At 44.4% G+C, this 14,509-nt stretch overlaps 1 protein-coding gene across 1 annotated transcript in view; it reads right to left on the bottom strand.

The window, feature by feature from the left end:
• Window positions 1-3,939, bottom strand: part of NSUN2 (NOP2/Sun RNA methyltransferase 2) — a 44,639-nt gene extending 40,700 nt beyond the window's left edge. Inside the window, exon 1 of the mRNA XM_075271046.1 lies at window positions 3,730-3,939. Within this exon, the coding sequence (XP_075127147.1) occupies window positions 3,730-3,831 (102 nt within the window). The 5' untranslated portion in view covers window positions 3,832-3,939. The remainder of the gene's footprint in view (window positions 1-3,729) is intronic.
• Window positions 3,940-14,509: the final 10,570 nt, after the last annotated feature.

The following is a 14,509-nucleotide window of genomic DNA, read 5'->3' as shown; positions in this document are numbered from 1 at the left end:
GCAGAGTTGCAAAAACCTAGCAGGAACATAATATTTAGAGAAGTGAGGGACTAACTATCTATCCAATCTCTTATGGGAATACATAACGTTTCTTGACAAAACATGGTCATTATATGGCCATATGAAATTAAAGATCTCTTTCTCTGCAGTTTAGCTAGGGAGGAGGTAACTGGGATCAAGAGGATAAGAAAGTGTGAGGTAAGGTAAACATTTTGACCGCATAAATTCTACCAATAGAGGAGAGAGAGGAGGAAGCATGGAGATCCTTCAAGAGTTTCAGAATCATCATGGCATAATTTCATTTGAAATTGCAAAGATTTATACCAAGATATGGCAGGTATTTATCTATAGTCTGGAAGTCAAAGTTTAAGGCCATCAATTTTGTGGTAGGGAGGTAGGGTGTACATTACAATGTAATATTTCTGATTTTGAGTTGTTGAGTTTAAGGCCCAACAGTTGTGCAAATCGTGAGAAGGTATTGATCAGGTTTGGGAGTAAAATCAGAGGTTTTGTAACAGTAACCACAAAGAGGTTAGTTTTATATTTATGGGCGCCAGTTCTCACACCTGTAACATCAGGGTGGGAATGATATCAATTGCTAGAGCAAGAGCAAACCAAGCGGCAGTCTTGATGGTGCCACAACAGATTTTGATAGGCTTTGGGAAGTCTGTTGCAAGCTTCAAGTAGGCAATGGTGTTACAATAAAGAGCATGGACAGCTCTTTGAAATTGACCAGTTACACCCATGAACCTCAGGACATGAGCAAAGTAGTTCCAGGATAGACTATCGAAAGTTTTTTCAATATCTAAAGCCAATAATAAAATAGGCTTGTGATGAAAGTTAGCCCAATGAATAATGTTCGCTTTCTAACACTGTATCTGACGAGGATAAAAGGGAATAATTTTAGATCTGATCTTAAAAGTGAATTGGGTCTGTAGTTAGCAGCAGTAGTTGCTTCTACCTGGTTTAGGAACGATTGTTACTGACGCATAAGGCATGTCCTGGGGAAATTTACTGCCCTGCAAGAGGTGATGGAACATCTGGAGAAGGTGAGGCGAGAGGATACTTTTAAATTTTTTACCGTATAGAGAGGAGAAATCAGCCGGTCCAGGAGCTTTCCCTTTCTTAAGGGCATCAATAGCAGAATCTACTTCCTCCCCAGCTATGGGTTCATTTAGGGAAGTAGCCTGGGAGTTTGAGACAGTAAGAAGGTGGAGGAAATGGAAATAGCAAGCAATCTCCAGAGGGTGGGTTGTAGTAGGGGCAGAATATCAATTCTAGAAGAATTGTGCATCGATAGAATTAGGGTGGGAGGTCATGGTACCGTCTGTCTCCCATACTTGATAAATAGCGTTTAACTTCTGGTGCACCCTAAGTTTAGAGGGTACCAATTTGTCAGGTTTATTCACAAATTTATACAATCTCGCCTGGGTTCAACAACCAGCTTTTTCTGCCTGATGCATCACAACAGAGTAAGCTGTAATTTGACATCCGTCATGCATTTAGTTAGATAACCAGAAGATTAATGTTGGTTGGCAGTTTCTAATATTAATGATTAGGCTCCAAGTCTCCTCAACCTTTAGACCATTCTTTCTTTGAGCAAGAGGCTTAAAGGGGCTCAATCATTGGGAAAAGTCATTTTCAGCTAAGCACATACTTGCATAGCCTTTAGAATGGCTAATTTACACATACCTTTTGTATGTAAATTGCCTCAGTAGTTTATGAACCAAAGTTTGTAAGAACCAAGCGTGGCCGCGCTAGTTAGGAATTTGACATATATAGAGCAAATAACATGTGAGTCACCATGGTTTCCACAACAGATTTCCTTGTCTTATGCCTTTTGGATATGTAATCAAGTGATGAACACCAAATATTTAGGGCAGCGTCTACGGCTACGACTCCAAGGTCGAATTGTATACAAATCAGACAGCCGAATATCCAAGATCTTATGAAGGGGTGGTGCCTGTGCAACACCAAGGGACCCCAAAACACTTTATCTTAAATAAACACTTTATGGTTATATCAACGTACCGGTACCTTTTTCCACCGAAAGGAGCGCGCAATCGGTTCTCCTAAATTGAGGGTATATCCCTCAATTTTTTTCAGTAGTTTATGAATAGGTCCGTTTTTATGCATATGCTAATATCTTTCTCCGTGCACCCAGAAGTGTCTTTGTGCACTGTCTGCTCTATGTGTATGAGGGCAGAGAGGTTGCTGCTGCTGCTGCTGCTGATGAAGACTCATCTCTCTGCTCTCATACACATAGAGAATAACAAACAGTGATCACAGGCACTTTAGCATATAAATAAAACCGGGCTCATTCAAGAACTACTGAGTCAATTTACATACAAAAGGTATGTGTGGAATAGCCTTTCTAAAGGCTATGCAAGTATGTGCTTAGATAAAAAATTACTTTTCTCAATGATAGAGCCCCTTTAACCTAAACTAAGGGTGCCCGTAACTGTGGCCTTATCGGCCAACCCAATTTATGGCTGGGTCAGCATCTGACGCATTATTAAGTGTAAAGAAGTCATTGAACGGGATCCTGGGGTCAGTCAATACAGACTCATTTAAAAACCACCCAGAATAAGTAGCTTGAAGGAGGTCTAGAGATCAATTCTGACTGGGAGAATGTTGTGGATTGTTTCCTTTATACCTGAAAATTCAATGGAGGAAGAGAGGTATTTCAAGTTAGAGAACCTAAGGGCCTGAAGAAATCTCTGACTAGGCAGGAAGAAATGATTTTAGTCTCCCTCTTAGCTGGGGTAAGATGTCATTCTTTGTAGGACTTAATATCCCTCGCACAAGGGGAATTACTGGAGAGAAAACCCTTGTGGTTTTTCACCCTGGTCCAACCAGACCCTATTTTTGTTAGCACCTTCTTTCCCCCTCAAACTTCCTAAAGGCATGAAAGGACCTATGACGCTTAACAGGGTATCATCCAAGGCTAGCCTGAATAAATATCAGCCATCATAAGCGAAATTACATAACTGAAGCTTGGAAGCCACATCCCCAGGCCGATTTTTTTTTAACCATATAGCTGGCCAGGCAAAATTCAACAAGGCTAAAGAACGGGCGGAAAGTCTTAGAGGACCTTTCATGGATTTGGGGACATGTAGTGTTATATACCGCTGGAAAACCGACAGTGCGCTGACTTCAGCACACTGTCGGCTTTCCCGATTTGTGCCCCGGGTGAAGAGCTATCGGTGCCGATACCGTAGTTCTTCACAGTCAGAAGGGCCTTAGCTCAACTGGTTTTCCAACTCTGCTAACCAGACCATAATGGTTCTGTGGGTGCAAGTGGCCATTTTTATGGACTGGAAAGAAACAAGACTCCAGACCCCCAAACATATTGTCCTGCATCGTATATGAAGGTTTGGTGTCCTCTATAGCCATTGTAGCCCTGATGGCCTTAAGCAATGGAACTTTCTCTCTAGCCCCAGCAACAAACACGGTTAGTCTTGGTGCTCCATTTGCTCAGTTGCGACCTTCCCCCAATTTCCAGAAGCTCCTAGGACTGACATTTTAAGACCACTGGCAAGCATGTGACAACTATAGTGGGACACTGGAGAAGATATAGTAGCACATCTTTGGAACCCTTCTTACTACTGCTAGGGCATAGGTATCCCTGGCATGGAGGTATTATAGTATAAGACATTATTAGACTGGTGTGCTGCTGCTATACTGTCACCCTCTAGTTTACAATGCTGAAGAGTTGCTATCTCTTACCGCCTGTTCTCTCGCCTTGCGTCTCTCCTCCTCTTCCTCGGGTGTTCTTTGTACTGCAGGCCGTTGATCCCGCTTGCGGTTGCGTCTATTTCTGCGCCCCATGGCTTGGTACAGAACTCGGCAGCAGCGACGTGTGAATATGTTGCTAGGAAGTGTTCGGTGTACTTCGGTGATGAGATCTAGCGTCCCTAATAAGAAAGGAACAGAATCTCATATAACACGATACACGGATGACTTCAGACACACTACGATTAGGTGATGCACACAGCTGAAGGATCGCAACTGGATAACACGTGTAGATAGTTTTCCCATACCTGACCCCCACTAGTGACGTCACTACGGGTGCCGGGAGAATAAGCAGTTCCCAATATAGGTTGGCGTGCAGTGACGTAGTAATTCATGGACATGGAACCTTCGCCCGACATCTTTCTTAAGGGCATATTTTACTACTTTTCACATCTTATTTTATGCGATTGATAGATCAGTTGTGATGGGGCAAACCGTGAATTCGTCAGGCCATCATTTGAAGGGTTATTGAAGAGCATGAAAGTAAAATCGCTCCTAAACCACCTATATGTTGTAGGGGTAGTTGGCAGCATAGTGTACTGGCCTCCTGTGTACTTCCCAACCTTTGACAAGTGGAATCTGGGAGATTGGTGCACTTAGTGCGCCCCCTATAGCTGCTGCTGAGAGTTTTAAAGGGGCTCTATCAGCAAAATCATGCTGATAGGTCCCCACATATGCGTGAATAGACTTTAAAAAGACTATTCAGGCACCGTAAATGTTATATTAAACTACCCCCCAGTTTTAAAATAATACCCTAAAACAGAATGTGATCTACTTACCCATCGTGGTCCGCTGTCTTCTTCATCCACGCCTCCTCTTCCTGCGATGTCCTCTGGTCCCGTCTTCCTCCGGCGCTCGCGAACTGACATTGCTAAAAAAAAATGACTTGGGCGCATGCGCAGTAGCCGTAGTAGAAGCAGCATGCTACTGCGCATGCGCCCAGGCCATTTTTTTTAGCAATGTCAGTTCGCGAGCGCCGGAGGAAGACGGGACCCGAGGACATCGCAGGAAGAGGAGGTGTGGATGAAGAAGACGACGGACCCTGAATGCCTGCCCACCGTGCACGATGGGTAAGTAGATCACATTCTGTTTTAGGGTATTATTTTAAAACTGGGGGGTAGTTTAATATAACTTTAGCGGTGCCTGAATAGCCTTTTTAAAGTCTATTCACGCATATGTGGGGCTCTATCAGCATGATTTTGCTGATAGAGCCCCTTTAAATCTATTTAATGAGCTGTTCTATGCATATCGGGCGCCCCTGCACATGACCAGACACTTGTTTCCACTTGTGGTCACTGAACAGCACAACCTGTAAGCATACCTCCCAATTTTCAAAGAACAAAAAGGGGGATGGAGTGTGCAGCACACACCGAGCTGCTTCAAATTTATTCCCACCCAATTGTACTTTGACTCTGCCCACTCCCATCCATTTCTCTTGTGCCCCCACGCAGTATAATGTGCCTTCAGTCACTCTAATATTGTATGCCCACACATTATAATGTCATCCTCTTCAAATGCCCCCCCTTTAGTGTATGTTCACACAGAGTTTTTTGCAGGTGGATTTTGACGCGGAATCCGCCTCAAAATCCACCTGCACAAAAGGCTCCCATTCACTTCAATGGGAGCCACTCGCTTTTTGTTTCCGCTACCTAGCGGAAAAAAAGAAGCGAGATGCCCTATCTTATCATTCGTGATCCTACGGGGCGGCTGAAGGGCCTGTGATGTCATCAAAGGTCCTCAAACAACACTATATGCACAATATTGGACTATGAAGTACAGGCAGGAGCAACTCCATTCTGTGTTACATACAGAGACTGCCTGTCTCTGCCATAATGAACACAATTGAATTAGCTAACCTGATAACTGGGAGAACAGAAGACGAGTTCAGAAATGAAAGCAGCTCCTCTCCCCTATCTGAGAGCAGGAAGCTAGGTCACGTGGTGCAGACACAGGAGTAGCTAGATACACAGGCTCACTCCATGCGCTTAGCCCCTCCTCCATCCTGAAAGCAGGCAGATACATCACTTGACTTTTAAGCAGATAAGTCAGGGCTGTGGCCACAATGAATTGAATAAAGTAAGATAGTGAACAAACAAAGCAGTTTTTCTGAAGCAATGTATTTAGGAAAAGTCTTACATCCACATTAACAAGCAGTATAGATAGGATTCTTGTGATAGGACAACCCCTTTAATGGGTTAATAATTGGATCCAAATACCTTTAGCAGTGTTTTGTTTTGAAATGATTCCTGGGTTTCTATGGGAGTTCCTGGCATCTTCTGCATTTGTTTATTGGTGTAGCTTACTGCTGTCTTAGCTTATAAAATGCATGATTGTAGTTGTAGGCTGACTCACATTACTTCCCTCTCACTCCCTCTCAACCCCTCCCTAGCTATCCCACCCACTACTAGCCCTTCCCAGCTAACTCAGCGCACCCCATCATACTTAACTGTCTTACTTCCAAACTTTCTTCAGAGGGATGGCTCCGTCTCCTCTTTGACTCTGCTGGCGTGTGCGCAATAGTCCCGGCGCTGCGCTGCAGCCAGCAATCCACCTCTACTGCGCATGCATGCACACGTGCCAGCAGACATCATAGAAGAGGAGGAGCCATCCCACAGAAGGAATTCTGGAAGGAAGACAGGTAAGTATGATGGGGAGGGGGGGGGAGGAATATTGGTGACATTCCGTTTCCAGAGATGGGGAACGAAATGTCACCAGGTAATCAGAAAATGTGCCTGGAGAGGTCACATCAGTGCCCCTGGGGATATGGGTATATATATTTTTGCTAAATTATGTAATTTAGAAAGTAGGTGAGGGAGGGTGTTTAGATTAGTGTAGGAATTGCAACCCCTTTAATGTCCTCCTCATTTGACTCTCCAGTTTAATGTTCTCTTCCATCTTTCCCCACAGTTTAATGTCCCCCTCATGTGGATCCCCAGTTTAATGCCCCCTCCAGTTTAATTAGCCCTGCTCTGACCTCCCAGTTTAATGTCCTCCTCATCTGGCCCCCCAGTTTAATGTCCCCCTCTTCTGGCCCACCAGTTCAATGTCTCCCTCATCTGCGCACACAGTTTAATGTGTTTCTCCTGATAACAAACAAACATAAAAAAACACTGATATTCTCCTCGCTCCCCTGCTGCTCTGTCTGTACTCTCCTCTCTCGGAGTCTTCAGGAAGCTGAAGGCGTGATGTAAATGATGTCATCACATCGTGCCTACAGCTCCTGGGGCCAGAGCACACAGAGGACAGAGTGCTGAGGAAGAAGCTGTCATTGGACGGCTCCTGGTTTATAATTGTGTTCATCTCGTCCTGGAATGATGGTGCTGGGTGGAAACTGTAGTGTTGTAGTGAGGATGCAGGTCTTCTGGAATAAGTCCACTATGAAATGGTTACTTTTATAGATCAGAACACTTTATTCCATGCTTCCATCATGGCTCCCTGTCTATCAACTCCTCCCCCTAAGCTCAGCTCCTCCCCATTACTACCTCACTGTTGCTAGGCAGACAAAGCAGAATAAGTAAGCAGAACAGAACATACAGAACATACTTATAACAACATCACATCTCTCCCCTTCTTATAAAAAAAATAAAATAAAATGCAAACATTATAAATGGACAATAAATAAAAGGTCTGAACTGAAAAGAAAATTTTACTGCAGAACATAGTCCCTGAAGTGCGTTGGTGGCCTTCGACTCATCCTTGTCGGGTAGCGTTGAGACATCTCGTTATCAGAAACAGTCTGTGAATTTTCGGTATCTCTTGTTGGTGTTGCTGAACCAGTTGTACCTGGTGAAATTTCCTCATCATCTGTCTCCTCTGCACTTGCTCCTGGGTTGTAGTCACGAAGCTTTTTAAAATGGGAGACATTTCGTGTCACTTGATGACCCTGGCGTTGAGCAGTAACTATGGTACCTTTGACGTGTGTGACTTGAAAGGGTTCTGGATGATAAGGGGATGATAACTTGTCACTGGGTCTCAGCCTTTTAACAAGGACCCAGTCTCCCACATCCAGCTGTTTGAAGCGACAACTTCTCTTATCTGCATATCTTTTCATCCTGCCTTTGGCAAGGGAATCATTGAGGACCAATGGAGTCTGGACGTGAACTACTGGGATGTTTGGAAGCTTAATGCGCAAAGGCCTGCCGAAAAGCGCAGTCGCTGGCGGAGTTCCTGTAGTAGAGTGTGGGGTGGCTCTGTACTGTCTAAGGAATCTGTACAATTCTTGCTGCAAATCCTTGTGTTCCATGGTAGCAATCCGAAGAGTTTTGTTGATTGATTGCATGAAGCGCTCCACTTCACCATTGGCTTGAGGCTATTAAGGAGTTATTTTCCTGTGTTTAAAACCAAGATAAGTTGCAAAAGACCGAAAATCTGCACTATTGAAAGGTGGCCCATTGTCAGTCTTCACTGTTTCAGGTATGCCATATGCAGAGAAGATTTTGTCCAATTTTTGGTATGACAGCTCTTGCAGAGGTGGTGGAAACGGGTTCAATGACTGGAAACCTAGAAAAATCATCTATGACAACCAGTAAATAGGAATGATCTGGCAAAGTGCAGAAATCAACACTCACAGCAGTCCATGGATTGTCTGGCAGAGGTGTCATTTGTACTGGTGCTCAGCTATGGTCCACCGTAGTTGCTTGGCAAGGTATACATGTGGCAATAAGTGCTTCCACTTGTTTATCTAGTCCGGGAAAGCATACTTTCTCCCTAAGTAATTGCTTTGTTTTAACTATACCTTGATGGGCCTCATGGGCCAGATCGATCACTCTACTCTGAAGTTTCTGAGGAATGACCAGGCAGTTGTCACGTAGTAGTATGTTTGAGTCAGATACAGAGAGAGAGTGTCTTGCATGAAAGAAGGCCTGTAAATATGCTGTTTGGCCCTGCGATTGAAGACGAGTCTCAGCTAGAAAAGAGTCCATAGGCGAAAATGAGTGCATTGGTAAGCACGGCGACACCACAGCTGCACTAAATAACTAATTACTAATATTTTTGGCTGAGGTAGAAACAAATATGTGTGTTACAGTGTCAGCAAAGTGAATTAGATTTTACCAATCTCATCCACACATTGCAGGAAAAAATAAAAGGTTGCAGAAAAGCTGGGCTTTTAGAAATTTTAATTGTAACAGCAGAATTGCAAGCATTTTCCCTATATGTTTAACCCCTTAGCAACACAGGAAATAATAGTAAGTTTTAGCTGCCTATGCCTTGAGGCAAATAGACGTACTATTATGTCTTATACCTGCCCCTCTTTCATTGGGTGAGTGGGTGGCTTTTGAAATAGGTGTAAGGCTAGGAACACACTCATGCCATTTGGGGTTTCCGTCTCTGAATCCACTTAAAAAACCCAAGCAGGATTTTCTTTCTGCATTTTCCCACCTTTTTCCGGCAGAAACCCAGCGGACCCTATTATAGTCTATCTGGTCCAATGGGTTTCCACAGGTAACCGTTTTTTTTTTTTTTAAGCGGATTAAGTTTCCATTCCTGAGGTTCACTTGGGTAACCCACGAACGGAAACTTAATCCACATAAAAAACGGAATGCAGGTGTGAACCTAGCATTAGCTGTAACTGACAGCTAACACCCTGCTCCAGAATCTGCAGTCAGAGATGACCACGACATCTAAGACAGTTCACATGTAAGGAGTTTGCCGTGAAAAAGTGTCATGATATGCAAAAACCAAACTGTTCCTTCCATTCTGTGCCCAGCTGTGTGACCAAACAGCAGTTTATACCCACATGTGGTATTGTTAATTGTTATCCTGAGTATACCAGTGTCATGCATGTGGGCATAAACTGCTGTTTTCGCAAATAGCAAGGTGCAGATATGAAGTAGTGCTATGTGCTTTTGGAGAGCAGATTTAGCTTTTTTGTTTTTGAACACTAGACTCTAAAATTACTCCTACAAAATGGGGTCACTTTGTGGGGAATTCCAATTTACTGGCACTTCCAGGTCTCTGCAAAAACAACATGATGTCCAGAAACCAGTCCCTCTAAATCTATACTACAAAAGTTAAAAAGCTCATTGCTCCTTCTCTTCTGAGTCCTGCTGTGTGCCCAAACAGCAGTTTACACCCACATATATTACTCTTTTGTACCCAGGATTATCCACTTATCCGATTATCCGATGGCCGGCGGCCATTTTTGGGTAGCTGCTCTTGCAGTTCAATACAGGAGCCGGCGGCCATTTTGGGGTGGCCTCTCTATGCTCCTGTATAGAACTACAAGAGCAAGAGAATCCAGAAGAGGCGGAGTTGCTGCAGAAGAAGGAGGCAGCGCAGGAAAGAGCTCTGGGCAGCAATGAGGACGCGCTCATTGGTGTTTCAGCGCTGAGGCCCGCCCCCTTTTCTGCGGAGACCTCATTTGCATACCGGTTAAAACCGGTATTTCTACGGAACGGCGCGGCGGAGACCACGTCTAAACGTAGGAGACGAATAGCCTTTCTTAAGGCTATTCCGACGTGTTTATTAGAAAAAAAGGTAGTTTAATGGTAGAATCCCTTTAAGGCTCTTAATTTAGCCCTAGATAAGATCCAAGATTAGGAGAATCATGGGAGGTTGAAAACCATTAGAATCTAAGGCATCCCTGAAACCGTTTCACATAATGACTTGCCTAATGCAGCTAAACAGCAATTTTGTAAACTACTGGGAGAAGACAGGGCTGTCACCATCACCATAGAATGAATCCACAGAGCCCTTACACCTGCCTTGCGAAAAGACAAATGCCAAGGAATATAGTCTGTGCGCTGCTATGTTATACAGATACAGCTGAAATATTATGGGCGGCAAGAGAGCATAAGCACCTTCTTCTGGATGGTGAACCCATTCATTTCAGGACTTAGCCCCCTTAACATTATACAACCACTGATTTTTGCACCCATTGACAACAAAACTCTGAGAATGTATGTTCTGCTGACTATTCCCATTTGGTCTTTCATTCGAATATGAAGGCAAGTCCCACACCATCCACACACCTGATGAGCTTGAGAGTGCCTATTAGTGTTGGATATATGTCACGACCTGAAGACTTGTATAAAAATTGTGTTTTTCTAGTGGGGTTTGGATCCGGTGGTTTGGGGGTCTTCTGGTGGTTTCCTCGCCATTGGGCCATCTGTTTGGGCACTGAGTATCGGCCTTCGGAGTTTACTAGAGGTTTTTTTTGGATTGAGCCTCAGGTGTTGGTTGTTACCATTATCCTATGGGACAAGTCTGGGGCCTGTATAAAGAGGAGGGCTGGCTTCACTAGTTGCTGGTTTTTGTTGTTACCAACTGGAATTTGTGGCTCTGGGAGGAGTATTGGTTTGTGGAATTACAACTGACTAGGAAGTGGTGTGTGTTGCCTTGTGTGTGAGTCTGGTTTGTCCCTCCACACTTCAACTCTACCCTGTCCTTCAGTTCTGTTTGCCTGACACTATCTTGTTGTTTGTGAGGTTCTGGGTTCCAGTTTGTCTTGCCCCAGTCCTGTGTTAACCCTTTCCTCACCTCTCCACTGTCCCTCTCCTCATTCTCTTGTTGTGTATTGTGTTGTGCTGCATGTCTGTTGTCCAGCACATCCCATCCTGTTTGTTTTGGCTGCAGCTGCACCTTGGTTTCTGTAGGGGTGACCACCTTAGTATCCCCAGTCCCTAACCCTCTTGTAGCTCTTGCCCTATCTGTTGGCTAGGCCTTCGTCTTAGAGAGCCAGGAGTTGTCGGGGCCAAGACTAGCTTGGGAACAGCTGACCACCACCCGCAGGCAGGGCCTAACTAGCTGCCGTAGTGTCAGGGAAAGTCTCCTTCCCCTGTTCCCTTAGCGGTGCAGTCTGCAGTCCAGATTCTGAGTCTGGGCATAGACACGAATGTAACAGTAAAACCGGCCCAAAAAATACCCATCTGTCTGTTGTATCATGGCATCCCTGGAAGATCTGGTGACACAGATGCAGAGACTAACTGTGAAGGTCATTGAAATGGACAAGCGTATGGAAGCCATACCTGTAGTCGTTCCACGGACAACGGACCCTAAAGTGGGCCTGCCGGAACCTTTTACCGGGGACCGGCAGGATTTTTTTAGTTTTGAGCATGTATACAAATTGTATTTCAGGCCTCAGTCCTCTGGTGATGCATCACAACAGGTTGGCATTATCATGTTTCTGCTTAGGGGTTCCCCACAGACTTGGGCATTTTCTTTGCCAGCCTCTGCTCCTTGCCTACAGTCTGTGGAGGAATTTTTTTAGGGCTCTTGGCCTTTTATATGAGGACCCTGATTGGGAGTCTACAGCAGAATCTATGCTGTGGTCCTTGCGTCAAGGAAAGATGGATGCTGAAACCTATGGCGCCATGATTGCCACAATAACTGATTGTACCTTACCTGCTGAAATATCAGATTTTCATGATGTTTTTAGTAAATGTTGATCAAAGACCTTACCACTTCACCAGGAGTATGATTGTTCCATAGAATTTATTCCTGGGGCATCTATGCCTTAGTCGCCTTTTTAACGTGTCTATACCTGAATGCAAGGCATTAAAGGAATATATAGCCAAAATCTTGAAGCTGGGCACATTAGACCCTCAATCTCCTGTGGTGTTGGTTTTTCTTTGTAAAGAAAAAGGACGGAGGTTTACGTCCATGTTTAGACTTCCGGGAGATAAATAAAATTGCAGTAAGGAACCCTGATCTCCTGCCCTTGATCCCAGACCTGTTTAACCAAGTTGTGGAGGCCAAATGGTTCTCAAGGATTGATCTGAGGGGGGCCTATAACCTTATGAGAATCAAGGAAGAGGATGAGTGGGAAAACCGCCTTTAATACCCGTGAGGGGCATTTTGAGAATCTTGTCATGCCACTCGGTCTAACTAATGCCCCGGCATTCTTCCAAAATTTCATTCATGATGTGTTAGGTCCAGTTCTTGGTAGGGGAGTTCTGGTTTACCTGGATGATATCTTGATTTATTCTAAGGATATTTCATCTCATTGGGCAAAGGTTAGAGAGGTCTTACAAATACTCCGAGAAAATGCCTTGTATGCTAAACCAGAAAAATGTCTGTTTGCAGTTCAGGAGTTGTCATTCTTGGGGTATATCGTGTCACAGGAGGGCTTCAAGATGGACCCAGAAAAGTTAAAGCCGTATTAGATTGGCCAAGGCCTGAGACCTTGCAAGCACTACAGCTTTTTCTGAGCTTTGCCAATTATTACAGGAAATTTATCAAAAATTTTTCTGTGATTGCTAAACCTATAACCGATTTGACAAAAAAAGGGGTGGATCTCTCGTAGTGGCCTTTGGAGGCAGTTGAGGCTTTTGAGGGCTACATTTAGCTCAGCTCCTGTGTTTATCCAACCAGACAAAAATAAACCTTTTGTAGTTGAAGTTGATGCTTCGTTTGTGGGTGTTGGAGTGGTACTGTCGCAGGAGAAAGAGGGGCATCTTCATCCGTGTGCCTTCTTTTCTAAAAAGTTTTGTCCGGCAGAGTTGAACTATGACATTGGGGACCGTGAATTATTGGCAATTAAGTGGTCCTTGCAGCACTGGCGTCATTTTTTTGGAGGGTGCGAGACACACTATCAAGATCCTTACTGACCACAAAAATTTAGTCTATTTGGATGCTGCTAAATGCTAGACAGGCTCGGTGGGCGCTTTTCTTTGCCAGGTTTAACTTTTCAGTCACCTATGTCCCTGGTACTAAGAATGTCAGAGCAGATGCTCTTTCAAGGAGTGTGACTCCTAACCATGAAGCTGATAAACCTGAGTTTGTACTTAAGAGGGGAGTTGTATTAGCAGCCTTAGGGCTAGTTCACACGTAAAAACCTCCTGGCTTATTTTGGTCCTGAAAAAAAACGCTTCCTAATTAGGAAGCTTTTTTTTGACCTTGCCAAGCTTTTTTTGGAGCTTTTTTTTTTTTTTGTAAAAACCGCTTCCAAAAAAAGCCAGGCTGTTTTCCCCTCCCATAAAAGTGAATGGGCAAAAAAACCGCGTGGAAAAAAAACCTCACGGTTTTTGTCTCCCATTCACTTCTATTGCTTTCTTCAGGCGGAAAACGCATGAAGAAAGGTCATGTCGCTTCTTTTCTGCTAGCTTAACAAAAGCTAGCGGAAAAAAAAAAGCTAGCTGTTCATATAGGGCTCCATTGTAAAGGGGCTGATTTTGAAGCGAACTCCGCTGTCAAAAAACTCCCCTTTGCCCACGTGTGAACTAGCCCTTAGAAGCTCAGATCCTAGCAGCCCAAGACAAAGCTCCTAGAGGTACCCCACGGGGTAAATTATTTGTTCCTGCAGATTTACGGGGTCAGTTGCTTCTGGAGTGTCACAATTCCAGGTTAGCAGGTCATCCTGGGGTTGCTGAGACTGAAAGGTTAATCACAAGGAATTTTTGGTGGCCAGGGTGCAGGGCAGAGGTGGCTGTGCATGTGGCCAAATGTGCAGTCTGTACTAGGTCTAAGGCTTCACATGCTCAGATGGCAGGTCTATTACACCCGTTACCTGTTCACAGTAGTCCTTGGACACATTTGACAATGGACTTTATCACTGATCTGCCGCGCTCCGAAGGTTACATGGTGATATGGGTTGTTGTGGATAGATTCAGTAAGATGTGCCATCTCCTTCCTTTTTAGAAGCTACCCACAGATAAGACTCTGGCAAAGGAATTTGTTAAAAATATTGTACAGGGGGTGGAGGAGCGTAACAGCAGTATCGCTCCTGCCGCTGCTGGCTTCATGCAGGGCAGGAGCGTAGTGATGTCGCAGGCAC

The sequence above is a fragment of the Leptodactylus fuscus genome, chromosome 4, assembly GCF_031893055.1.
Source record: "Leptodactylus fuscus isolate aLepFus1 chromosome 4, aLepFus1.hap2, whole genome shotgun sequence".
NCBI lineage: Eukaryota > Metazoa > Chordata > Amphibia > Anura > Leptodactylidae > Leptodactylus > Leptodactylus fuscus.
Note: the sequence above shows the minus strand (reverse complement) of the source record. Positions and strands in the feature narration are given on the sequence as shown.